At 37.5% G+C, this 26,477-nt stretch overlaps 1 protein-coding gene across 1 annotated transcript in view; it reads left to right on the forward strand.

Moving 5' to 3' along the window:
• The window catches only part of C8H9orf85 (chromosome 8 C9orf85 homolog), a 63,770-nt gene extending 37,550 nt beyond the window's left edge, over positions 1–26,220 (forward strand). The window contains exons 3-4 of the mRNA XM_005683750.3: positions 24,574–24,687; positions 25,181–26,220. Coding sequence (XP_005683807.1) covers positions 24,574–24,687; positions 25,181–25,325 — 259 coding nt within the window. The 3' untranslated portion in view covers positions 25,326–26,220. The remainder of the gene's footprint in view (positions 1–24,573; positions 24,688–25,180) is intronic.

Consider the following 26,477-nt stretch of genomic DNA (forward strand, 5'->3'; position numbering starts at 1 on the left):
GGTATTAGAAGAGAAAGGAGAAGCTAGTATAAAATAGCAACAGGCCACAAACAGATTAGAGTCTGGGAGGGGAGGGTTTTGCCTCCCAGGGAACTTTTGGCGAGGTCTGGAGATATTTTTGGTTGTCATGACCAGACCATCTGTGAGGGATGCTACTGGTATGTAATAGGTAGAGGCCAGGTATAGGCTTAGCATCCTACAGTGTACAGGACAGCCTCATAACAAAGATACATCCAGCCTGACATGTCAATAGTGTCTTGGTTGTTGTATACAAAAAAGATGGATACTCACAGGGTCGAGCCACTGAAACCTCATGTGTATTTTAGTTCAGTGATTTTCAAACTTTTCAGCTGTAGAATTTTTGAATAAATCAAAAGCTTACCCCAGAGTCTATAGAATATGATAGGCCAAAGTGGAACTGTCCTGAATGAAGAGAGGGGAGTCAAGACCTTATAGGCCATAAGAAGAGTGTTGATTGAAAGTAGATTTAATCCTAAAAATATTTCAAGTAAAGAGGAGAACTGGTATAACATATCTTAGAACCACATTGCTGTGGGGATGTCTGGACAAGTAGTTTCAGGACATGTGAGTACTTTATGCCTAAAAACACTGCTACAGAGTCACTCTTCCTGGTCCTCGCATTCAGCAGTTGTACTCCTTACATGATAATTTTGAAGTGTATTGCCTCTTAATTTTTATCTCCACAGACTGCCCTGGTACAACCCTTATTTCTTCATGCTTCATTGCATTAAATAAATGCATTGTCCTCTGTCTCACCTCTATTATTCCCTTGCTCCAGATGAATAAAATAGTGTTTTCAAAAGGTTTACTTCACATAAATATTTCAAGGCCCTTGTCGGGGAAGAGTTGGGTCTCCAGTAGCAGGGAGCTAAGTTTGTATTGGAGCATAGCCGGTTAACAGTGTTGTAATAGTTTCAGGTGGACAGTAAAAGGATTCAGCCATACATATAAATGTATCTGTTCTCTCCCAAATTCCTGTCCGTTCCAGGCTGCCACTTAACACTAAGTAGAGTTCCCTGTGCTATACAGTATTAACTTCTTTATTTTCAAAGGGAAGAAGTATTGTACTCTTAAAGAGTACCACTGCCCTCATTTTCCAAAGAAAGCAAATTAATGCAAAAAGAAAGCACCAGGTATATCCACTAGCTAATGGTTAAATCATGACAGTACCTAGCACTCATTCTTTGGTGCTGAATTATTATATTTGTCCATCAGCTGGCATTTATTACTTGCATTTTTTCATTGAGCAAACACCATAACATGAATCTCCTTTAACCAGTTATAAGCATATTTTAGATAGATAGATTCCATTTGTAAGTATCCCAAGTTGTACTTGCTTTTAGCACTTAGGAACTGAGCATATTATTTAGTTCACTATGAGGTATCTGAAAAATAATGTTTGCAGTATGCAGTAGTCAGTCCAAATTGAGCCCTTATTCCTCCATATAATCTGAATTTATAGTATCTGAGTGAAGATCCATTATTTAGGTGGCTGATTCTACAGTCCACAAGTTTTAAAACATTTTGCCTTGCCTCTCTTGATGTATTGTAAAACTGAGCACATTTATCAGTTCTTTCTATTCCAGAAGCATAGCTTCTGTTATTAAAATAAACCTTTGACAAGTCTTTGAGCCATCATTGGCATAAAGGTATAATGCATGCGAGGAAGAAATAGATTCAGGGGCTTCCTTGGTGGCTCAGTGGTAAAGAATCTACCTGCCAATGCAGGAGACACAGGTTTGATCCCTGGCTGGGGAGGATACCCACATACTGCGGAGCAACTAAGACCTTGCGCCACAGCTACTGAACCTGTGCTTTAAAGCCTGGAAACTGCAGCTGCCGAGTCCAGGTGCCTCAACAACTGAAGCCCAAGTGCTCTAGAGCCCAGGAGCCACAATCTGATTGTATAATCAGATTTTCCTTATTTAACCTCCAAAAGCCAATAAACCTGCCATGGATTTGAAAGATAATTTAGTAAAATTTGTATGTTACTTTGGGGCTTCCCCGGTGGCTCAGTGGTAAAGAATCCACCTGCCCATGCAGGAGACACAGGAGATGTGGGTTTGATCCCTTTGTTTGGAAAATCCCCTGGAGAAGGAAATGGCAAGACCCACTCCAGGATTCTTGCTTGGGAAATCCCATGGACAGAGGAGTCTGGCAGTCTGTGAGGTTGCAAAGAGTTGGATACGGTTGAGCAACTGAGCACACACACACATTTGTGTGTGTTAGAAACAAAATTCTCTTGAGGAAGAGTCCATGGTAATGATGAAGGATATTACTGCAAGCATAGTTCTTTTCTGACAAAGAAGTGGGATTGCTAGGGTAACAGACAAGAAATTTGGTTCAGTTTGCAGTTATTTTGAATAGCAACTTCACTGTATAAGACACTGTGTTATGTATTATAGAAAATACCAAAATGACTCTCTGATACTAAGAAATTCCCAACCTGTTAGGGGAAATGGGCCCACAGATAACTCATCGAAAGATTGCAGGTGTAGGTGTAAGTAAAAGACAGAGACCCAAAGGATGCAAGTTAAGACTGCTGAGGAGTAATAAAATGAAAACAGGAGATAAATCTGGAAAAGGTAATGGGTGCTGTAAACAGCAGAGAAGAAAATGGCACCCCACTCCAGTACTCTTGCCTGGAAAATCCCGTGGACGGAGGATCCTGGCGGGCTGCTGTCTATGGGGTTGCACAGAGTTGGACACGACTGAGCGACTTCACTTTCACTTTTCACTTTCATGCATTGGAGAAGGCAATGGCACCCCACTCCAGTACTCTTGCCTGGAAAATCCCGTGGATGGAGGAGCCTGGTAGGCTGCAGTTCATGGGGTTGCGAAGAGTCTGACAGGACTGAGCGACTTCACTTTCACTTTTCACTTTCATGCATTGGAGAAGGAAATGGCAACCCACGCCAGTGTTCTTGCCTGGAGAATCCCAGGGATGGAGGAGCCTTGTGGACTGCTGTCTATGGGGTGGCACAGAGTCGGACACGACTGAAGTGACGCAGCAGCAGCAGCCGTAAACAGTGTTTACTGGAAACACTATGAGGAAGGCACCAGGGAATGGAGGGAAAATGGACAAGAACCCCCTGTTCTCTTTGATGGACATGCAGATACTTACAAACTGTCTATATGTCTTGTTTTGGAGTCTACATAAGTGGCCATTTGTTCATTCATTTGCTCTATTTTGCCTGTCAAAAGAAGATCTGCTTTGCATATACATTTAATGAAGAGAAAACAAGATAGGATTTTGGTTTAGTTGTTGGATTTCTAGCCTTAAAAAGTGTGTTGATTAGTATTTCTTTGATTTTTTAATAAAAATAAACATTGTTATATGCTACGAGATGATCCTCTACTTCTGCTTCATTGACTACACCAAAGCCTCTGACTGCAGATCACAGCAAACTGTGGAAAATTCGTAAAGAGATAAGAATATCAGACCACCTAACCTGCCTCCTGAGAAACCTATATGCAGATTAAGAAGTAACAACCAGATATGGAACAAAACAGACTGGCTCAAAATTGGGAAAGTATTATGTCAAGTCTGTATATTGTCAGCCTGCTTATTTAACTTATATGCAGAGTACATCATGTGAAATGCTGGGCTGGATGAAAATAACAAGCAAGAATCAAGATTGCTGGGAGATATGCAGATGGTATCACTTTAATGGCAGACAGTGAAGAGGATCTAAAGAGCCTCTTGATGAGGGTAAAAGAGGAGAGTGAAAAAGCTGGCTTAAAACTCAACATTCAGAAAGCTAAGATCATGGCATCTGGTCCCATCACTTCATGGCAAATAGAAGGGGAAAAAATGGAAACAGTGGGAGATTTTATTTTCTTGGGCTCCAAAATCACTGCAGATGTTAACTGCAGCCATGAAATTAAAAGGTGCATGCTCCTTGGAAGAAAAGCTGTGACAAACCTAGACAGCTTATTGAAAAGCAGAGACATCACTTTGCCAACAAAGGTCTCTGTAGTCAAAGCTATGGTTTTTCCAGTAGTCATGTATGTATGTGACAGTTAGACTGTAAAGAAGGCTGAGTGCCGAAGAATTGATGCTTTCGAATTATGGTGCTGGAGAAGACTCTTGAGAGTCCCTTGGACAGCAAGGAGATCAAACCAGTCAATCCTAAAGGAAATCAACCCTGAGTATTCATTGGAAGGAATGATGCTGAAACTGAAACTCCAGTATTTGGCTACCTGGTGCGAAGAACCGACTCATTGGAAAAAACCTTGATACTGAGAAAGACTGAAGGCAGGAGAAGGGGGCAACAGAGGGTGAGATGGTTGAATAGCATCGCCGACTCAATGGACATGAGTTTGAGCAAACTCCGGAAGATGGTGACAGGAAAGTCTGGTGTGCTGCAGTTCGTGGGGTTGCAAAGAGTCAGACACAACTTAACAAGTGAACAAGATGATCAATCCCTCTATATATACCAGTGTATGACAAGGAATTATATACATATGTGTATATGTGTGTGTGTGTTTATATATATATATACAGACATATATATAGTGTTTATGTATGTACACACACACATACAGAGTGTGAGCTTAACCTCTTTGTTTTAGCTCGTCAGCTCCAGCATTGCTTATAATAGTTTGAGGCTCTTATAATAGTTTGGTTAATCAGTAATTTGAGAGTTGTGTCACCACATTCCAAGAGTATTAAAATGTCCTAGAGTGGAATTTTAGTCACAGGCCATTCTACGTCATATCATAGTACAGTGACTGTAAACCCTGGCTTTATTACTGCCCAGGTCTTTAGTCCATTAGACTAAAGCCATTAAGTTTTAGTCCTTCTTATTAAGAGGAGCTTTTAGTACTGTCATCACTTGTACACCTGTGCAAAAAGCCTACTTTTTGACATTAATATTGATTGATACAGCAAGCTTTGATTTTAAATTGCCTGCTCCAAGTAATAGTTTTGAGAAGTAATTTCCATTTTCTCTTTTTTCTAAACTACTGTTGGCCGGAGGTGAATATTTTGTACTCTTTTAAGAATTATTCTAAGTCAAATCCACTGCAACAGGAAGTAATAAAATATCTCCACTTATTTCAAATACATTAACTGTGAAGAGAATTAAACTTCTTCTATTCCAAGTTCTTGAAATCTGTAGACATTGTTTCCTTAAAAACATTTCTTAAGTAGCACATGATGTAATTCCTTAATATGGTTTCAGGTTCTTTTTATGTTAGCACAGATTACTTAGAGCCACTATAGGAACTTTCACTTTATAGATCTCTGTCAGGGTTCGGTTCAGTTCAGATGCTCAATCGGGTCCTACTCCTTGTGACCCCATGGACTGCAGCATGCCAGGCTTCCCTGTCCATTACCAACTCCTGGAGCCTACTCAAACTCAGGTCCATTGTGTTGGTGATGCCATCCAAGCATGTCATCCTCTGTCATCCCCTTCTCCTCCTGCTTTTAATCTTTCCCAGCATCAGAGTCTTTTCCAATGAGTCAGTTCTTCGCATCAGGAAGCCAAAGTATTGGAGTTTTAGCTTCAGCATTAGTTCTTCCAATGAATAAGCAGGACTGATTTCCTTTAGTATGGACAGGTTAGATCTTCTTGCAGTCCAAGGGATTCTCAAGTCTTCTCCAACAGCACAGTTCAAAAGCATCAATTCTTTGGTGCTCAGCTTTCTTCATAGTCCAATTCTTACATCTGTACGTGACTACTGGAAAAACAATAGCTTTGAAGACGGACCTTTGTTGGCAAAGTAATGTCTCTGCTTTTTAATATGCTGTCTAGGTTGGTCATAGATTTTCTTCCAAAGAGCAAGCGTCTTTTAATTTCATGGCTGCAGTCACCATCTGCAGTGATTTTGAATCCCTAAAAAAATAAAGTCTCTCACTGTTGCCATTGTCTGCCCATCTATTTGCCATGAAGTGATGGGACCGGATGCCATGATCTTTGTTTTCTGAATGTTGAGTTTTAAGCCAGCTTTTTCACTCGCCTTTTGCACTTTCATCAAGAGGCTCTTTAGTTCTTCTTTGCTTTCTGCCATAAGGATGGTGTCATCAGCATATCTGAGATTCTTGATCTTTCTCCTGGCAATCTTGATTCCAGCATGTGCTTCATCCAGCCGGCCATTTCTCATGATGTACTCTGCATATAAGTTAAATAAGCAGGGTGACAGTATACAGCCTTGATGTACTCCCTTTCCTATTTGGAACCAGTCTGTTCTTCCATGTCCAGTTCTAACTGTTGCTTCCTGACCTGCATACATATTTCTCAGGAGGCAGATCAGGTGGTCTGGTATTCCCATCTCTTGAAGAATTTTCCAGTTTGTTGTGATCCACACAGTCAAAGGCTTTGGCATAATCAATAAAGCAGAAGTAGATATTTTTCTGAAACTCTCTTGCTTTCTCGATGACCCCTGGATGTTCCCAATTTGATTTCTGGTTCCCCTGCCTTTTCTAAAACCAGCTTGAAAGTTCACGGTTCATGTACTGTTGAAGTCTGGCTTGGAGAATTTTGAGCATTACTTTACTAGTGTGTGAGGTGAGTGTGATTGTGTGGTAGTTTGAGCATTCTTTGGCATTGCCTTTCTTTAGGATTGGAATGAAAACTGACCCTTTCCAGTCCTGTGGCCACTGCAGAGTTTTCCAAATTTGTTGACATATTGAGTGTAGCACTTTCACAGCATCATCTTTTAGGATTTGAAATAGCTCAACGGAATCCCATCACCTCCAACAGCTCTGTTCATAGTGGTGCTTCCTAAGGCCCACTTGACCACACATTCCAGGATGTCTGGCTCTAGGTGAGTGATCATGCCATTGTGGTTATCTGGGTCATGAAGATCTTTTTTGTGTAGTTCTTCTGTGTATTCTTGCTATCTCTTCTTAATATCTTCTGCTTCTGTTAGGTCCATACCATTTCTGTCCTTTGTCAAGCCCGTCTTTGCATGAAATCTTCCCTTGGTATCTCTAATTTTCTTGAAGAGATCTCTAGTCTTTCTCATTCTGTTGTTTTTCTCTATTTGCATCGATCACTGAGGAAGGCATTCTTATCTCTCCTTGCTATTCTTTGGAACTCTGCATTCAAATGGGTATATCTTTCCTTTTCTTCTTTGCCTTTAGCTTCTCTTTTCTCTGTTATTTGTGAGGCCTCCTTAGGCAACCATTTTGCCTTTTTGCATTTCTTTTTCTTGGGGATAGTCTTGATCGTCATTGTGAGTTTCTATTATTTGTCCACGAAGGGTGGAGTAGCACAGCTTACTGTTTACAAAAGTACCTAGTCATCTCATGTGAGAGTATTCTAAGTGGAGCTGAATTATCATAAAGGTTAAAGTGTAATGATAAGACCAGGAAATGAAGGCAATACCAGAAAAGTTGTGGCAGAAAGTTTATTCCAGAAATACTAAAAATATCAGATCAGTTCTTTTCCAGTTGATGTTTATTGTCTAGATCAGTGGTTCTCAAAGCTTTGGTTCTCAGGACCTCTTTCTTTATATTGTTAAAAATTACTGAGGACCCAGATAGCTTGATTTATGTCCCTTTTATGCATTATATCTAATGGTATTTATTAGATATAATGATATTTATTGTTTTAGATATGAAAACAGACTTGAAAATAATTATTTTATAAAGAATGTGAATATAAGCAACCATTAAAGGTTAATGTCATGTTCCTAGTGCAGGTTGGAAAAGAATTTCCAGACATGAGACAGAATGAGAGGGAAATAAAGTTCATTAGAATGCGAGACACTGTTAGAACAGCAGGCCAGCTCAAGGGAGAATGGTGAACAGTGGTCCTTAGTCCACTTTTATACCCATGGTTCAGGGAGTGGGCTAGGGGTCTTGTGGGTTATTTGCTGATTGGATGAGGCATATATACTGGGTGCAGGAAGAAGGGGAAGCCTCTGTGGGTTAGGAGGGGAGACAGGTTATACTGCTCAGAAGGACCTGAAATCTCTTAATAATTACAACATGGGGGAGGGAAGGATGAAAAGGGTCTGGTTTTTCTGTTCCTGCATTCCAAGACCCTTCTTGGTTTTATCTGCTATTTTGTCCTTGGGTCACCACATTTAATACTAATAATTTTTTATGAAAAATAACTTTTGAAACAAAAATATTAGTGAGACAAGTGGCATTGTTTTATATATTTATGAATTTCATTAGTGTCTGACTAGTAGAAGGAAAATGAAGCAGTACATTTTTAAAATAGTGTAAGTAAATATCAATGAAAGTAAAAGAGGAGAATGAAAAAGTTGGCTTAAAGCTCAACATTCAGAAAACTAAGATCATGGTATCTGGTCCCATCACTTCATGGCAAATAGATGGGGAAACAGTGTCAGACTTAATTTTTTTGGTCTCCAAAATCAGTGCAGATGGTGATTGCAGCCATGAAATTAAAAGATGCTTACTCCTTGGAAGGAAAGTTATGACCAACCTAGATAGCATATTAAAAAGCAGAGACATTACTTTGCCAACAAAGGTCTGTCTAGTCGAGGCTGTGGTTTTTCCAGTGGTCGTGTATAGATGTGAGAGTTGGATTGTGAAGAAAGCTGAGCGCTGAAGAATTGATGCTTTTGAAGTGTGATGTTGGAAGAAGACTCTTGAGAGTCCCTTGGACTGCAAGGAGATCCAACCAGTCCATCCTAAAGGAGACCAGTCCTGGGTGTTCATTGGAAGGATTGATGCTGAGGCTGAAACTCCAATACTTTGGCCACCTCATGCAAAGAGTCAATTCATTGGAAAAGACCCTGATGCTGGGAGGGATGGGGGCAGGAGGAGAAGGGGACGACAAAGGATGAGATGGCTGGATGGCATCACCAACTCGATGCATATGAGTTTGGGTAAATCCAGGAGTTGGTGATGGACAGGGAGGCCTGGCATGCTGCGATTCATGCGGTTGGAAAGAGTCGGACACGACTGAATGACTGAACTGAACTGAATGGAAGTAAATACTAATAACCCTTTCCAGATGATTATAGGAATTCATCTTTGGTACAGTGTAGAATCTGAAACCATATCAGTAAACACTTCTTATACTGAAATCCACTGGTGTGTCTTGCAGTTGATCTTTCACCCATGCATGCTTTTGTAACATCATGCATTTTGCTAGTTTGGAAAATACTAATTCATTTAATTATACAGATCTTCCAAATGTGGCTGTGTTGTATTATGCAGTTTAAAATGTGTTGATACTGGAAGGATGTCATTTAAAAGTGTGGGTTTTTCATTTTTGTTAGTTGTGGGTTTGTGGAGGTGACAAATATAGTAATTACTAATACAGTTTGGTGCTGCTATCTTTGTTCTCGCCAAGTTTCAGCACTTTTAGTAACTATTATTAAAAATGAGACTCAAAGAAATTAAAGTGATTTTCAGTGATTATATGGCAAGGGTATGTCAAAGCTAGACTAGATCTAGTTCTCTTGCTTCCCAAATCAAAATACATAATAATTTCTAGTATTTACAGTGATCTTGAAAATCAAATTTTATCTCTTGAATTTTACCCTTAAATGGATAGTAAACATTTTTTAGCTTTTATTTTCTTTTATCTTCTTTCTAAGGGCCAGGGTGACTGGCCCTTAAGGAGAACCATTGTCCTTCCTTTCTTATGGGGTCCTTCTTATACCCCACCAATGAAAAATTCTCTGAAGGGATGGTTAATTTTTAGCTTGTAGTTGAGTCCTGTAGCCGGAGGTCTGGAATCTGGTGGTCTCACAGCTTTGAGAAGATAGGCGTGCCAGTGGGAAAACAGAATGTCATTTGAGTAATTTGGTCAAACTCAAGGATCACTGTGATTTTATTCTTAGTTTGCAAGGTCAACATAATGAGACATCCTTTCAGTGAGACCCCACGTGGGCCCTATCAGTTAGTGGTTCATAGGAGTGGTTCATAGGAGTAACCTGTGGTTTTATTTGACCAGGTTCCACTAAAATGGTTAGTTGTGGTGTATGCATGGACAAGATTTATTGTTTCTGGGAATTTTAGTCCATGAAAATATGAAAAGAAGACCAAGCCACCATTATTTTAACATCTCTGCAGTTCTCTTAGTAATGAACTCATAAAATATTCAAAATATAGCTATTTTCAGGGGAGATTAGGTAAAATTTATATTTAGGTCAATTTCAAGTTTTTCCTTACTACTCGTTTTGTAGGAAAAAATAGGAGTGATTATCTAAATTACAGGTGTTTTTAAAGATGTTTCAAGATACTGCACAAGTTCTATGACAACTTGGAATGTATATCTTTTATCATTAAAATAATTTCTAAACCATCTTGTGCTTAAGATCAAGATTCTTAGGCTGGACAAATGTGACGTAGAAGAAGAAAAAAGCTGAAACTCAAATTACTTTCACATCTTCTCTCTACTCCCCATGAAGACATAAAGCCTAGGTTAAGAGGTTTGAAAGCAAAGGGGCACAAAGATCTCAAGTCTCTGATTGAGAAACTTGAAGGTTGTAAACATATAAAAAATGTATATAATTTACCTTTACACAAACATTTCACATTTATGAAAAGGAAACATTTAAAAAATGTGTCTATGTGTGTATTTCCTTATAAGATAGGTAGATTTATATTCCCTAGCCTAACAACCTGTTTTTCCGAGTGGATTTATATTTAAAAGAGCGTAATTGCTTACAGCAACAAAATTCCTTGTCTTTTCAACCAGCTTTGGGGATATTGGAAAATTCCCCTATCTAGGCAGTAGTACTTTGATGTGGTTCAAGAGTTCTCAAGTGCTTAGGTGCATAAGAATTTCTTGAGGAGTTTGTTAACGGACAGATTCTTGGGACCCATCCCCAAGATTCTGATTATGTAAATAATGGGTGTAGCAGAGGGATCTGCATTTTAATAAGCTATGCCAGTGTTTGAGCCAGTGCCAAAAGTCACTGTCTTGAGGATTAGATGGGCCAGAGAGTGTAGAGTCTGCTCTCTTTTGACTCTGGATTCCAAAACAGGATATCCCAGTTTTGAGCCTATTTTACATGTAAATTTTAACATTAACAGTTCTATAAATACAGTTTTATCCTTGAATTAGCAATTTGAATACTTAAGGATTAGTTTACCCCAGGAGTCCCTGTTATAAAACAGCATATTCATAGAAATGAATTTCTTTGAAGCCTCAGAAGAACCTAACCAAAACAGTTTCTTTAAAATTATTTTGAAAACTTTAAAAAATTGAAGCCAAAAAATACTGAGATTTTTTTTCTAGTCCATTTGTATTGGTAGGACTTTGTACGTATTGTAATAGCATGAAATTTTAATCTAACTTTTATTTCAAAGTAATTGAGTAAAGCTGTTTGGAAAGTCAAAACACAAGCATATCAAATAATTTAGCAAACAATTTTCAAAACTATTTTCACTTTGATTGTGAAGACTTTTAAATTCTAATTTATATTCCCCAGAGCTCTAACATGCAGTAAAATATACATGTTATAATAAACAGTGTTAAAAAACAAAATTCAACTGAGTGACTTTTAAAGATTTGATTGACTTTGTCTCACTTAGAAGATGGAAAGGATCTGTGAGGAACTGTAGAAAATGAAAGACTTTTGTAGGTAGAAAGGAATGGTAACAAGAAAGTCACACTAGACAGAAAAGCAGGTTGGTTATTGCAGAGTCACTTTTCTTTAGGGAATAACAGGGGTCTTATCAGGCTGAGTGCCTAGCTTGTGCTGATCAGACAATTTGTGATTGATTTAAGGGGCTTCCCCAGGTGGCTGCAGTGGCAAAGAATTTTCCTACCAGTGCAGCCTACTCAGGGGACATGCGTTGGATCCCTGCATAGGAAAGATCCCTTGGAAGAGGAGATGGCAGTACACTCAAGTGTTCTTACCTGGACAATGCCGTGTACAGAGGAGCCTGGTGATCCATGGGTTCACAGAGTCAGATATGACTGAGCACGTATTCAGGATTGGTTTAAAATTACATTTCTGGGAGAGCCAAAACTGAAATTAAGTCTCAGTTTGATCATTTGGGGGGCTTCCCTGGTGGCTCAAATGGTTAAGAATCTGCCTGCAGTACAGGAGACCAGGTTTGATCCCTGGGTCAGGAATATCCCTTGGAGAAGGAAATGGCAGCTCACACCATCATTCTTGCCTAGAGAATCCCATGGACAGAGGAGCCTGGTGGGCCCCAGTCATGGGGTTGCAAATAGTCGGACACGACTGAGTGACTAACACTTCGACTTTTGATGATTTGGGGCTTAGCCTAACTAAGTCTATATGGGGGCCAGTTGTTTTGTTTTAACAACAGTTTTGTAAGTTTTGACAAATGAATACATTTGTGAGACTGACATCACAGTTAAGATACAAGACAGTTCTGTCACCCCCAAGTATTCCTTTATGCCACTTGGTACCCTGCTACCTCACTCCCAGGTCCTGGCAAACACTGATCTGTTTTCTCTCCCCATGCTTTTGCCTTCTTGCAGAATGTCATATATAGGAATCACATAGTATATGGTCTTTGATGCTGACTTCTTTAACTTAACATAGTGGATTTGAGATTCATCCACATTGCTGTGTAAATCAGTGGTTGGGTCTTTTTATTGCTAAGTAGTATTCCTTCAGGATGTATCAGAGTTGTTCGTCTGTCCCCTGGCTCATGGTCATTTAGGTTTTGCTAGTTTTTGGTGATCGTGAACTATCCTGCCATAAACGTTCATATGCAGGGTTTTGTGTGAATGTATGGTCTCATTTCTCTTGAGTAAATATCTGGTAGTAAGCTCACTGGGTTTATGTTAAGGATATGTTTAGAATAAATTGTCTAACTATTTTCCATAGTGGCTGTATCATTTGCATTCTCAATAGCAGTGTGTGAGAGCTCCAGATGTTTCCCCCTTGAAGTCTTGTTTTGTTCTTTTTGAACCATAAGTGTGAATAGCACTATCTCATTTTGATTTTAATTTGCATTTTTTGATCACCAGTGATGCTAATCATCTATTCCTATGCTCATTTTGCATCCTTATCTTTTTTTCTATACATATATTTAGCTCATGTTTTGATTAAGTTGTTTTGTTTCACTTATTACTGAATTTTGAGAATTCTTATATATTATAGGTACAAATCATTTATCAGATATGGGTTTTACAAATATTTTCTGCCAAATTCTGACTTATGGTTTATCCACTTAAGAATATCTTAAAGTGGAGAAATGTTTTATTTTGGTGAAGATCTGTTCCATTTATCAGGATTTATTAATTATTATTTTCTTGTAGGTAAAAAATCTTTGGTTAGGATCACAATACTTTTTTTTACTGTGTTTTCTTCTAGAAATTATGTAATTCTTGGTTTTATATTATGTTTATGGCCCATTTTCTGTTAATTTTATGTATATTCAACTGCTCTGTGGTCATTTGTTTAAAAGTCTCTCCTTTCTCCATTGAATTCCCTTTGTACTATGTTGAAAATCAATTGATTATATATGTTAGAATCTGTTCTGTCCCACTAATAATCTGTGTGTCTATTTTTCATCAGTACCACACTACCTTGATTACTACAGCTGTAAGTTAAATCTTGAAATCCAGTCTTAAGAGTGTTCCCACCTTCTTTTTCTTTTTTCAAAATTGTTTCTGCTAATATTTTTCCTTTGTTTTTTCTTGTAACTTTAGAATCAGCTTGTCAATTTTATTTCTAATACTTTTTTGGTATATTCTATGAGATTTTCCTACATAGTGATTTAAAAAAAAAAAATGAAGACATGAAAATTCCCTGGTGGTCTGGTGGTCTGGACTTGGCACTTTCACTGACATGGCCTGGATTCAATCTCTGGTCAAGGAGCTAAGATCCTACAAGCTGCATGGCATGGCCAAAAAATAAATAAATACATTTTTTTAAGTGATAAAAAATGAGGACACTTTTATTTCTTGCTTTCCAATCTCCTCCTGGCTTCAGTCTTTCCCAGCAACAGGGTCTTTTCCAATGAGTTGACTCTTCTCATCAGAAGGCCAAATTATTGGAGCTTCAACTTCAGCATCAGTCCTTCCAATGAATATTCAGGGTTGATTTCCTTTAGGATTGATTGGTTTGATCTCCTTGCTGTCCAATGGACTCTATAGAGTCTTTTCCAGCACCACAGTTTGAAAGCTTCAGTTAAGTTTTGTCAGATACTTTTTCTGCATCCATTTAGATAGTCATGTGGGTTTTCTTTTAGAACATTGATTTGATGAGGTAACATTTATTGATTTTAATATAAAATCAACCTTTATGCACTTGGATAAACCCCACTTGATCATGACTGTATCCTTTTTACATATTGCTAGATTTGATTTGCTAACTCAGTTTCAGACCCATTTTTATTACCAATAGTCTGAAATTTTTTCGTTTTCTTGATGTTAGGGTCTCATCAAGTAAGTTGGGGATTGCTTCTATTTTGTTTTCTGGAAGCAGTTGTATACAGTTAGTACTGTCTTTTAAATGTTAGTAGTTCAGTTCAGTCACTCAGTCGTGTCTGACTCCTAGCAACCCCATAAACCACAGCACGCCAGGCCTCCCTGTCCATCACCAACTCCCGGAGTCCACCCAAACCCGTGTCCATTGAGTTGGTGATGCCATCCAGCCGTCTCATCCTCTCTTGTCCCCTTCTCCTGCTGCCCTCAATCTTTCCCAACATCAGGGTCTTTTCAAATGAGTCAGCTCTCCACATCAGGTGGCCAAAGTAATGGAGTTTCAGCTTCAACATCTGTCCCTCCAATGAACACCCAGGACTGATCTCCTTTAGGATGGACTGGTTAGATCTCCTTGCAGTCCAAGGGACTCTCAAGAGTCTTCTCCAACACCACAGATCAAAAGCATCAATTCTTAGGCGCTCAGCTTTTTTTATATTCCAACTCTCACATCCATACATGACTACTGGAAAAACCGTAGCCTTGACAAGACGGACCTTTGTTGACAAAGTAATGTCTCTGCTTTTTAATATGCTATCTAGTTTGGTCGTAACTTTCCTTCCAAGGAGTAAGCATCTTTTAATTTCATGGCTGTAATCACCATCCGCAGTGATTTTGGAGCACAGAAAAATAAAGTCAGCCACTGTTTCCCCATCTGTTTGCCATGAAGTGATAGGACCGGATGCCATGATCTTCGTTTTCTGAATGTTGAGCTTTAAGCCAACTTTTTCACTCTCCTCTTTCACTTTCATCAAGAGGCTCTTTAGTTTTTCTTTGCTTTCTGGCGTAAGGGTGTTGTCATCAGCATATCTGAGGTTATTAATATTTATCCTGGCAATCGTGATTCCAGCTTGTGCTTCCTCCAGCCCAGCATTTCTCATGATATACTCTGCATATAAGTTAAATAAGCAGGGTGACAATATACAGCCTTGACGTACTCCTTTTCCTATTTGGAACCAGTCTGTTCCATGTCCAGTTCTAACTGTTGCTTCCTGACCTGTATACACATTTCTCAACAGGTGTTCTGGTATTCCCATCTCTTTCAGAAGTCTCCACAGTTTATTGTGATCTACACAGTCAAAGGCTTTGGCATAGTCAACAAAGTAGAAGTAGGTGTTTTTCTGGAATTCTCTTGCTTTTTTGATGCAAAAAACAATTTGATCTCTGGTTCCTCTGCCTTTTCTAAAACTAGCTTGAACCCTTACAAATAGCTGTGAAAAGAAGAGAGGTGAAAGGCAAAGGAGAAAAGGAAAGATATACGCATTTGAATGCAGAGTTCCAAGGAAAAGCAAGGAGAGATAAGAAAGCCTTCCTCAGCAATCAGTGCAAAGAAATAGAGGAAAACAATAGAATGGGAAAGACTAGAGATCTCTTCAAGAAAATTAGAGATACCAAGGGAACATTTCATGCAAAGATGGGCTCAATAAAGGCAGAAATAGTATGGATCTAACAGAATTGGAAGATATTAAGAAGAGGGCAAGAATACACAGAAGAACTGTACAAAAAAAATCTTCATGACCCAGATCATCATGAAGGTGTAATCAGTCACACTCAGCTAAAGCCGGGCAGCCTGGAATGTGAAGTCAGGTGGGCCTTAGGAAGCATCACTACGAACAAAGCTAGTGGAGGTGATGGAATTCCAGTTGAGCTATTTCAAATCCTAAAACATGATGCTGTGAAAGTGCTGCACTCAATATGTCAACAAATTTGGAAAACTCTGCAGTGGCCACAGGACGGGGAAAGGTCAGTTTTCGTTCCAATCCCAAGGAAAGAAATGCCAAATGAATGCTCAAACTACCACACAATTGCCCTCATCTCACACGCTAGGAAAGTAATGCTGAAAATTTTCCAAGCCAGGCTTCAGCAATATGTGAACCGTGAACTTCCAGATATTTAGTAGAATTTACCAGTAAAGCCATTTGTGCCTAGAGTTATCTTTGTTGGAGAGTTTTTAACGATTATAAAGTTTTTCTTGACTGGCTAGAGGAGTTTTTAGTTTATCTGTTTCATCTTAAGCAGGTTTTTATACTGTCTTTCCAGAAATTTGTCCATTTCAATAAAATGGTTGGATTTATAGCATAGAGTTGTTAGTAAATTTTTCTTATTCGTTTAATATCTGTTGTGGTGTTCCCTTGTTATTTCCTGAAATTGGTTTATTGAATTCGCTCCTTTTTTATCTTGGTCTGTCTGGTTATATGTTTATGAATTACATTAATCTTTTCAAATAGCCTGCTTGGAGTTTTATTGGTTTTCTTTTTTTTCTGTTTTTCAGTTTCATTGATTTCTGTTCACATCGATATTGCTTTGAGTTAATTTACTGTTCTTTTTTTGTTTTCTTAAGGTGGAAGTTTGGATAGTTCTTTTGCTTAATATAAACATTTAATTATATAAATTTCCCCAGAATGTCTTTTTAGCTCTATTCCACAAATTTTGATGCTATATTTCATTATTATTGAATCAAAACATTTTCTAATTGCTCTTGAGACTTCCTCTTTAACCTATAGGTTATTTAGAAGTGGTTTAATTTCTATATATTTGGATATTTTCCAGATGTTTTACTTATGTCTAGTTAATTTCATTGTGGCAAAAGAGTACACCTTATATAAACTTTGGGTTTTGTTTCTAATTCATTGATGTTGGTGTTATAATTCAGAGTAAAGTCAATTTTAGATTCTGTTCCATGTGTGCTTGAAGAGACTATATTGCTCTTGTTAGGTGGAGTGTTCTATAAATGTCAGTTTGATTGATAGACTCTGTCAACCAGGTGTTGTATAGTTTTACTGCTTTTTGTCTACTTGTTGCTTTACTTATAAAGAGAGAAGCATTGAAGTCCACAGTTTTAATTGTGGATTTGTCTGTTTCTCTTTTTGGTTCAATGGTTTTGCATCAGTTATCTCAAACCCTGTTTTTAGGTACATGAATAAATATTTAAGATGTTTCATGCTTTGGGCAAATTGATTCCTTTATTGTTATGTAATAGTCTTTCTTAAACTTAACAATTTTTTTTTCTTTGCTTTGAAGTCTATTTCAGTAATAATGTAGTTACTCTAGCTTTCTTCTGATTAGTGTTTGCATGTTTTGTTTCATTTTTTTCCTTTCCTTCTGCTTTTAACTGTATACAGGCATATCTCAGAGATATTGGCGGTTTGATTCTGTGCCACCTCAGTAAAGGAAATACTGCAATAAACGGAGTCACATGAATTTTTTGGTTTCCCAGTGCATATAAAACTTAATTTATATTAAGTATGCAGTAGCATTACATCTAGAAAAATCAGTGAGCACTTTATTTCAAAAATACTTTATTGCTAGAAAATGCTAACCATCATCTGAGCCTTCAATGAGTCATAGTCTTTTTGCAGTAGTAACATAAAGATTACTCATCTTAGATCACTGTAACAAATATAATAATAATAATTTAAAAGTTGAAATATTGCAAGAGTAACCAAAATGTGACACAGAGGCACAAAGTGAGCAAATATTGGAAAAAATGATGTCGGTAGACTTGCTCAACAGAAGGCTGCCACAAACCTTCAATTTGTATAAATAAATAAATGCAGTAGCTGAAAAGTAAAATGAGATGTACCTTTTTACATTTAAAGTAGATTTCTTGTATCTTGTATCTTTCACTCCATTTTTTTAAAATTTCTAATATTTCCATTTGACTTTTTAAAAACAGATTTATTAAGCTTTAATTCACATACTGTATAGTTCATCCATCTAAAGTACATAGTTTAGCAACTTTCAGTATGTCATAGAGTTATATAACTCAATTTTTTTATAGCACATTAGTTTTTTAACATCTCATCTCAGAAAGAAACATACCTGTTAGGATTCAGTCTCCATTCCCTCTCCCCAACACCAGCATTCTCCCCTCTCTTTTTCTCTGTCCCTGTAGATTTACTTATTTTGGACATTTCATGTATATAATCATATAAGATCTAGACTTCTTTGACTGGTTTCTTTCACTTAGGTTTTTTTTTAAGCATGTTGTAACACTGGTTGGTGCTTAATTTTTATTAATAAATAATGTTCCATTGTAAAGATATATATTCTTATTTATCCATTAATCAGTTGATGGACATTTGGATTATTCCCACTTTTTTTGACTGTTACAATTAATGCTGCTATGAACATTGATGTACAAGTTTTTGTGTGTGTATGTTTTTTCAGTTCTCCTGAGTATGTATTTACAAGTAGACTTTCTGGGTTATGTGATACTTTTATATTTATAGCTTTTAGAGGAACTGCCAGATTGTTTTCAAAAGTGACCATACCTTATTATTTCCTACCAGCAATGCAAGAAACCCAATTTCTTCGCATCCTGACCAATGCTTTTTTTGCTCTTTTTTTTAATAATAGTCATTTTGATCAGTGTATCATGGTTCCTCCTTGTGGTTTTGATTTACATTTCCCTGATAAGTAAAGATGTTGAGAATATTTTCATATGCTTTTTGGCTATTTATGTAAAACTTTTGAGGAACATATACTTTCAGATTCATTGCTTATTTTTAATTGAGTTATCTTTTTGTTATTGAGCTTTAGGAGTTTTTAGTATATTTGAGATGCCACTTCCTTATCAGATATGATTGCCAAGTATTTTCTCTCATTCAGTAGGTTTTCTTCTCGCTTTCTTGATTGTATCCTTTGATGCAGAAAAGTTTTTAATTTTTTAAAAATCGAAGTATAATTGATATATAACATTGTATTAGTCTCAGGTATACAACGTATTTTTATACCTTACAAAATGATCACCACAAGAAGTCGAGTTAATATCCGTCATCATACATACTCACAAACATTTTTTTCTTATGAGAATTTTTTATGATTTACTTTCTTAGCAGCTTTCAAATATGCAGTATAAGATTATTAACTATAAGGACTTCCCTGGCAGACCAGTGGTTAAGACTCCATGCTTCAATGCAGGGAGCCTGAGTTCAATCCCTGGTTGATGAACTAAGATCCCCCACACACACCACAGCCAAAATAAATAAATAAAATTTAAAAATAATATTAACCATAGTACCATGCTGTACATTACATCCAATGACATTTATTTTACAACTCAAAGTTTGTGTTATATTTTGTACCTAGCTTTGTACCTCAAAGCTAGGTATTATATTTATTTATTCATTCATTCATTTATTCATTAAAGATTTCACATACAAGTGAAATCGTATGGCTTTTGCCTCTGTCTGACTTATTTCCCTTAGCTTAATTTCCTTAGGGTCTGTTCATGTTGTTACAAATGACAAGATTTGCTTCTTTTTTTAAGGCTGAATAGTACTCCATTGTATGTGCGTGTGACAGTACATTCATGTGTGTGTGTGAGGGTATGTGTATATATTACGTTTTTTAAATTCATTCATCCATCAGAAGGGTATGTGTGTATATTACATTTTTAAAAATCATCCATCAGTGGGCACTTGGGTTATTTCCATTTCTTGGCTATTGCAAATAGTGCTGCAGTGAACCTCAGTTCAGTTCAGTTACTCAGTCGTGTCCAACTCTTTGTGACCCCATGAATTGCAGCATGCCAGGCCTCCCTGTCCATCACCAACTCCCGGTGTTCACTCAGACTCACATCCATTGAGTGAGTGATGCTATCCAGCCATCTCATCCTCTGTTGTCCCCTTCTCCTCCTGCCTCCAATCCCTCCCAGCATCAGAGTCTTTTCCAATGAGTCAACTCTTCGCATAAGGTGGCCAAAGTACTGGAGTTTCAGCTTTAGTATCATTCCTTCCAAAGAAATCCCAGGGCTGATCTCCTTCAGAATGGACTGGTTGGATCTCCTTGCAGTCCAAGGGACTCTCAAGAGTCTTCTCCAACACCACAGTTCAAAAGCATCAATTCTTAGGCGCTCAGCCTTCTTCACAGTCCAACTCTCACATCCATACATGACCATAGGAAAAACCATAGCCTTGACTAGATGGACCTTAGTCGGCAAAGTAATGTCTCTGCTTTTGAATATGCTATCTAGGTTGGTCATAAGTTTTCTTCCAAGGAGTAAGCATCTTTTAATTTCATGGCTGCAATCACCATCTGCAGTGATTTTGGAGCCCCCAAAATAAAGTGTGACACTGTTTCCCCATCTGTTTGTCATGAAGTGATGGCACCAGATGCCATGATCTTTGTTTTCTGAATGTTGAGCTTTCAGCCAACTTTTTCGCTCTCCTCTTTCACTTTCTTCAAGAAGCTATTTAGTTCCTCATCACTTTCTGCCATAAGGGTGGTGTCATCTGCATATCTGAGTTTATTGATATTTTTCTCGGCAGTCTTGATTCTAGCTTGTGTTTCTTCCAGTCCAGCGTTTCTCATGTACTCTGCATATAAGTTAAATAAGCAGTGAACTTGGAGGTGCATATATCTTTTCACATTAGTGTTTTTGTTTTAATACCCAGAAGTAGAATTGCTGGATCATATTGTAGTTCTGTTAATTTCTTGATTAACCTCTATAATGTTTGCTATAGTGGCTGCATCAATTTACAATCCCACCAATAGTGTATAAAGGTTTCCTTTTTTCCCACATTCTCACCAACATTTGTTATTTCTTGTCTTTTTGATTATAGCAATTCTAACAGGTGTGAAGTAATATCTCATTGTGGTTTAGATTTTCATTCCCTTGATGATTAGTGTTATTGAGCATCTTTTCGTGTACCTGTTGGCCATCTGTATGTCTTTGGGAAAATGTCTATTCAGATCCTTTGCCCATTTTTTCATCCTTTTTTTTTTTTTTTTTTGGCCTTTTGACAATATGAGTTCTTTGTATATTTCTGTTAGTAACTCCTTAATAAATACATGACTTGCAAATATTTTTCCCATTCTGTAGGTTGCCTTTTTATTTTGTGTGATGTTTTCCTTTGCTGTGAAGCAGCTTTTTAGTATGATACAGTCCTTGTTTATTTTTTATTTTTTTGACTTTATTTCTAAATATGATTTCAAAAAAAATTCTAAAATTGATGTCAAGAACTTTCTGCTAGTTTTCTTCTAGGAGTTTTAAGATTTTAAGTCTCACATTCAAGTCTTTAACCCATTTTGAGTTACTTTTTTGTGTATGGTGTGAGATAGTGAGATAGTCGTCTGCTACTGCTAAGTTGCTTCAGTCGTGTCCGACTCTGTGCGACCCCACAGACGGCAGCCCACCAGGCTCCCCCATCCCTGGGGTCCTCCAGGCAAGAACACTGGAGTGGGTTGCTATTTCCTTCTCCAGTGCATGAAAGTGAAAAGTGAAAGTGAAGTCGCTTAGTAGTGTCTGACTCTTAGCGACCCCATGGACTGTAGCCCACCAGGCTCCTCCGTCCATGGGATTCTCCAGGCAAGAGTACTGGAGTGGGGTGCCATGTGTATGGTGTGAGATAGTGGTCTAGTTTTATTCTATTGCATGTGGCATTCTTTTCCATGTCCAGTTTCCAGTACTGTTTATTGAAGACACTGTTCTTTCCTTACTTATATTTTTGGCTCCTTTTTGTAAATCGCTGCTGTTCTGTGCTAAGTCACTTCAGTCGTGTCTGACTCTTTGCAACCCCATGGACCATAGCCTGCCAGGCTCCTCTGTCCAGGGAATTCTCCAGGCAAGAATACTGGAGTGGGTTGCCATTTCCTACTCGAGAGGACCTTTCTGACCAGGGATTGAACCTGAGTCTCTTGCATCTCCTGCACTGGCAGGTGGATTCTTTACCACTAGCGCCACCAGGGAAGGCCGCATATGAGTGGGTTTATTTCTGGGCTCTCTATTCCATTAATTTATGTGTCTAATTTTTATGACAGTGCCATACTGTTTTGAAACTGTAATATAGTTTGAAATCAGGAAGTGTGACACCTGCAGCTATGTTCTTCTTTCTCAAGATTGCTTTGTCTATTTTGGGCCTTTTGTCGTTCCATCCAAATTTAGGATTTTTTATTTCTGTGAAAAATATCATTGAAATTTTGATGTATGGCCTTTTAAGCAATTTACATGCATATACACAAAACATCCCAACCGAAAGCAACAAAATACTCTTCTCAAGTATCCATGGAATATTCTCCACAGAATATTGTTTGTTAGCTCACAAAACAGGTCTTAAAATTTTAAGATTGAAATCATATATATGAAATATCTTTTTCTAACCACAATAGTATGAAACTAGAAGTTAATTTTAAGAAGAAATCTGGAAAATTGACTGATTTGTGGAGAATAAACACTGAAAAAACCAGTGAGTCAAAGAAGAAACCAAAAAGAAATATAAAAAATACCTTGAGAGAGATGAAAAGGCAACATACCAAAATTTATGGGGTACCGCAAAAAATAATTCTGAAAGGGAAGTTGCCAGCAATAAATGCTTACATCAAGAAACAAGAAAAATCTTAAACAACTTAACTTTAACTTCTAAAGAAACTAGAAACAAAGAAGAGATGATGTCTAAAATTAGTAGAAGGGAGGAAATAACAAAGATCAGATTTGAAATAATTATAATTGGAAATGAACAACAGGCAAGATCAGTGAATCTCAGAACTGGTCATTTATAAAGATAAACAGGCAGACCTTTAGCTAGAATCATCAAGAAAAGAAAAGAGAACTCAATCAGAAGTGAAAGAGGAAACGCTGCAACAGATACCACAGAAATACAAAGGATTGTAAGAGACTATGGGTTACCCTGGCTCAGATGGTAAAGAATCTGCCTGTAATGCAGGAGACCTGGGTTCGATCCCTGGGTGGGGAAGATCCCGTGGAGAAGGAAATGACAACCCACTCCCAGTATTCTTGCGTGGAGAATTCCAGGGACAGAGGAGCCTGGTGAGCTACAGTCCATGGGGTTGCAAATTGTCAGACACAATTAAGCAACTAACAGTTTGACTTTCATGGCAAATTGTTTGCCCACAATTTGATGACCTATAAGAAGTGAATAAATCCCTAGAAGCACACAACCTGCCAAGACTGAATCATAAAGTAAAAATCTGAAAGTTCAGTTACTAGTAAGGAGATTGAATTTAAATAAAAAACCTCCTAACAAACGAAAGTCCAGAACCAGATTTCTTCACTAGTAAATTCTACCAAACATTCAAAGATAAAATGATCCAGTCCTTCTCAAAGTCTTCCAAGAAATAGAAGAGGAGGAAATTCTTCCAAGCTCATTTTATGAGGCCAGCATTACTCTGATACCAAACCAGACAATGATGCCACAAGAAATGAAAATTACAGGCCATTATTGCTGATGAACAGAGATGCAGAAATCCTCAATAAAATATTAGCAGAAATCCTCAACAAAATATTAGTTAACTAAATTTACCAACACATTAAAAAAGTCATTCACCATGATCAAGTGTGGAGTGTATTCCAGGGATGCAAAGATGGTTCAGATTCCTCAACGCAATATGATATGCCACATTAATAAAATGGAGGGCGAAAATCATATGCCACACTAATAAAATGGAGGGCGAAAATCATATGCCACACTAATAAAATGGAGGGCGAAAATCATATGCCACATTAATAAAATGGTGAAAATCATATGCCACACTAATAAAATGGAGGGCGAAAATCATATGCCACACTAATAAAATGGAGGGTAAAAAATCATATGCCACACTAATAAAATGGAGGGCGAAAATCATATGCCACACTAATAAAATGGAGGGTGAAAATCATATGCCACACTAACAAAATGGAGGGTGAAAATCATATGACCCTCTCAGTAGATCCAGAAAAAGCATTTTATACAATGATATGATAAAAAAAAAACTCACAATGGAGTGGATATATAGGGAAAGTTTCTCAACATAATAAACACCATATATGACAAGTCAACAGCTAATATACTCAGTGGTGAAAACTGAACATGGTGAAAGATCAGTGGTGAAAGATCATGAACAAGACAAGGATGTCCCCTCTCACCACTTTTATTCAAAATAGTGTTGGAAGTACTAGCCATGGAGGTCAGAGAACAAAAAGAAATAAAAGGAATCCAAATTGCAAAGGAAGCAAGACTGTTAATATTTGCAGGTGACATTCTTTACAAGCTTTAAGAAAGTAGATAAATGTTAAGTACTGTTATTTTGAGTTGTCAACAATTGTCTAGAAATGCTATATAATTAAACTCAAGTGACATATGAGAGAAATATCTTAAGAGTTGGAGGCTTCTCAGCTATACACTTAGCCACACCCCCTTATTTCACTAAATAAATCTTAGACAATTAGTAAAAATTAAGATTTGATTTTCTTTTCCATTTTTAGTGTTAAATGTTTACAAAAGACAGTGAAGGATTCTTATCATATAATGTGTAGACCATGTGCCTGTGAACTTGAAGTCTGTGCCAAGTGTGGAAAGAGAGAAGACGTTGTTATTCCGTGAGTATTTCTTTTTATGTTTGCGATTTATTCTTTTAGTAAATGGTGTGTGAATTTTCTTTTAAAGAAACATTGAGTAGCTCTGAGAATCTTAAGATACAGTATATCGCAGTAATGTAGACTTTTTCTACCCAATAGGAAAAAAAAAAAATTAATTATTCAGTGTTTTTTTATCATTATAATAAAAGCAAAACATCATTTTTAGGAAATTAAAATATTTATCTGTGAGAGCCACATTTATTATATATTACAAAAGAATTATTCATTGTATAACTTCTTTTCTTTAATGGACAGCATGAATTAATTTGTTTAATCATGCTTTATTGACAGCAGTATTATAATTGGTTGGCTCTTCAATTAAGTTAATCTTCAAGGATCTTTTCCTCTTTATTCATTAAGCTCTTATTAATCAAGAAGTGTAGTGTAAAAGTCTTTTCAGTCTACCCAAACAATGCAATCTTGAGAAATAAGAGTTTTTTTCTTCCATCTTTAGGTTTAATAAAGAACCAGAGAAGACAGAAAATGTTGAAAATAATTTCTGTTCCAGCCATAGAAGAAGCTGCAGAAGGAATGAAGAAAATGATGATGATTTAGATTTTGATATTGATTTAGATGACACAGAAGAAGAAGACAAATAATATGACTATATTAAAAGTCAGTTTTAAGACATGAAATTCTGACCATCCTTTAAAAATTTTGTTTTCCCTCTTTATTTTCGGCTGTGCTGGGTCTTTGCTGTTGCTCGGACTTTTCTCTGGTTGCGACGAGTGGGGTCTTTACTCTAGTGGCAGTGCTCAGGCTTCTCACTGCAGTAGCTTCTCTCTTGGAGCATGAGCTTCAGTAGTTGACGCATGTGGGCTCTAGAGCACAGGCTCAGTAGTTGTGGCTCATGGACTTAGTTGCTCCCCAGCATGTGGGATCTTCCCAGACCAGGGATCACACTCTTGTCTCCTTCACTGGAAAGCAGATTCTTCACCACTGAGCCACTAGGGAAGCCCTCGGAACATCTTTGAGAGACATGGTAGTGCTTAGTCACTCAGTCACGTCCAGCTCTTCGCGACCCCAAAGGCCTGTAGCCCACCAGGCTCCTCTGTCCTTCAATTCTCCAGGCGAGAATACTGGAGTGGATTGCCATTTCCTCCTCCATGGGAATCTTCCTGACCCCGGGAACAAAAATTGGTCTCCTGTATTGCAGGCATATTCTTTACCGTCTGAGACTTTGAGGGTTTAAAAAAATGTGGAATCCTAGTAAGAATATTGGAAAAACCTATAGAAAATACATGGACAGTATGAATTGTGTATGATATTTGAATAATGATAAAACTTTTATCCAGAGGTTTCTTATATTTTAAAGTAGCATATGCTAGTGTATCTGCCAAAATGAGTATTGGAGTATCATATTGCAGTTTATGAAAATTATTGAGAAGAATACACTATCCAGTATCTAACTAAACAAGATTCAGAATTGATGGTTGTGTAAGAACTATCTCATGGAAAAATAAAATGACATTCTTCTGTTGCTAGCCTCCAAAACTGGTCTTAAGGAGGTATCTTTTGATAGACTGATCTCAGGTAAATATCCCAAATTTTCAAAAGCCCTCTTGCTTATGCTTGGTTATTATAAAGAAAAAAGTTTATTATTTTTAATAGTAATATTTAACAAATCAATTCAGTCACTCAGTCATGTCCGACTCTTTGCAGCAAACTCTTTGCAGTCTTGTCTGACCCGTGGACTGCAGCAAACGAGGCTTCCCTGTCCATCACCAACTGCCAGAGCTTGCTCAAACTCA

The sequence above is a fragment of the Capra hircus genome, chromosome 8 (assembly GCF_001704415.2).
Source record: "Capra hircus breed San Clemente chromosome 8, ASM170441v1, whole genome shotgun sequence".
NCBI lineage: Eukaryota > Metazoa > Chordata > Mammalia > Artiodactyla > Bovidae > Capra > Capra hircus.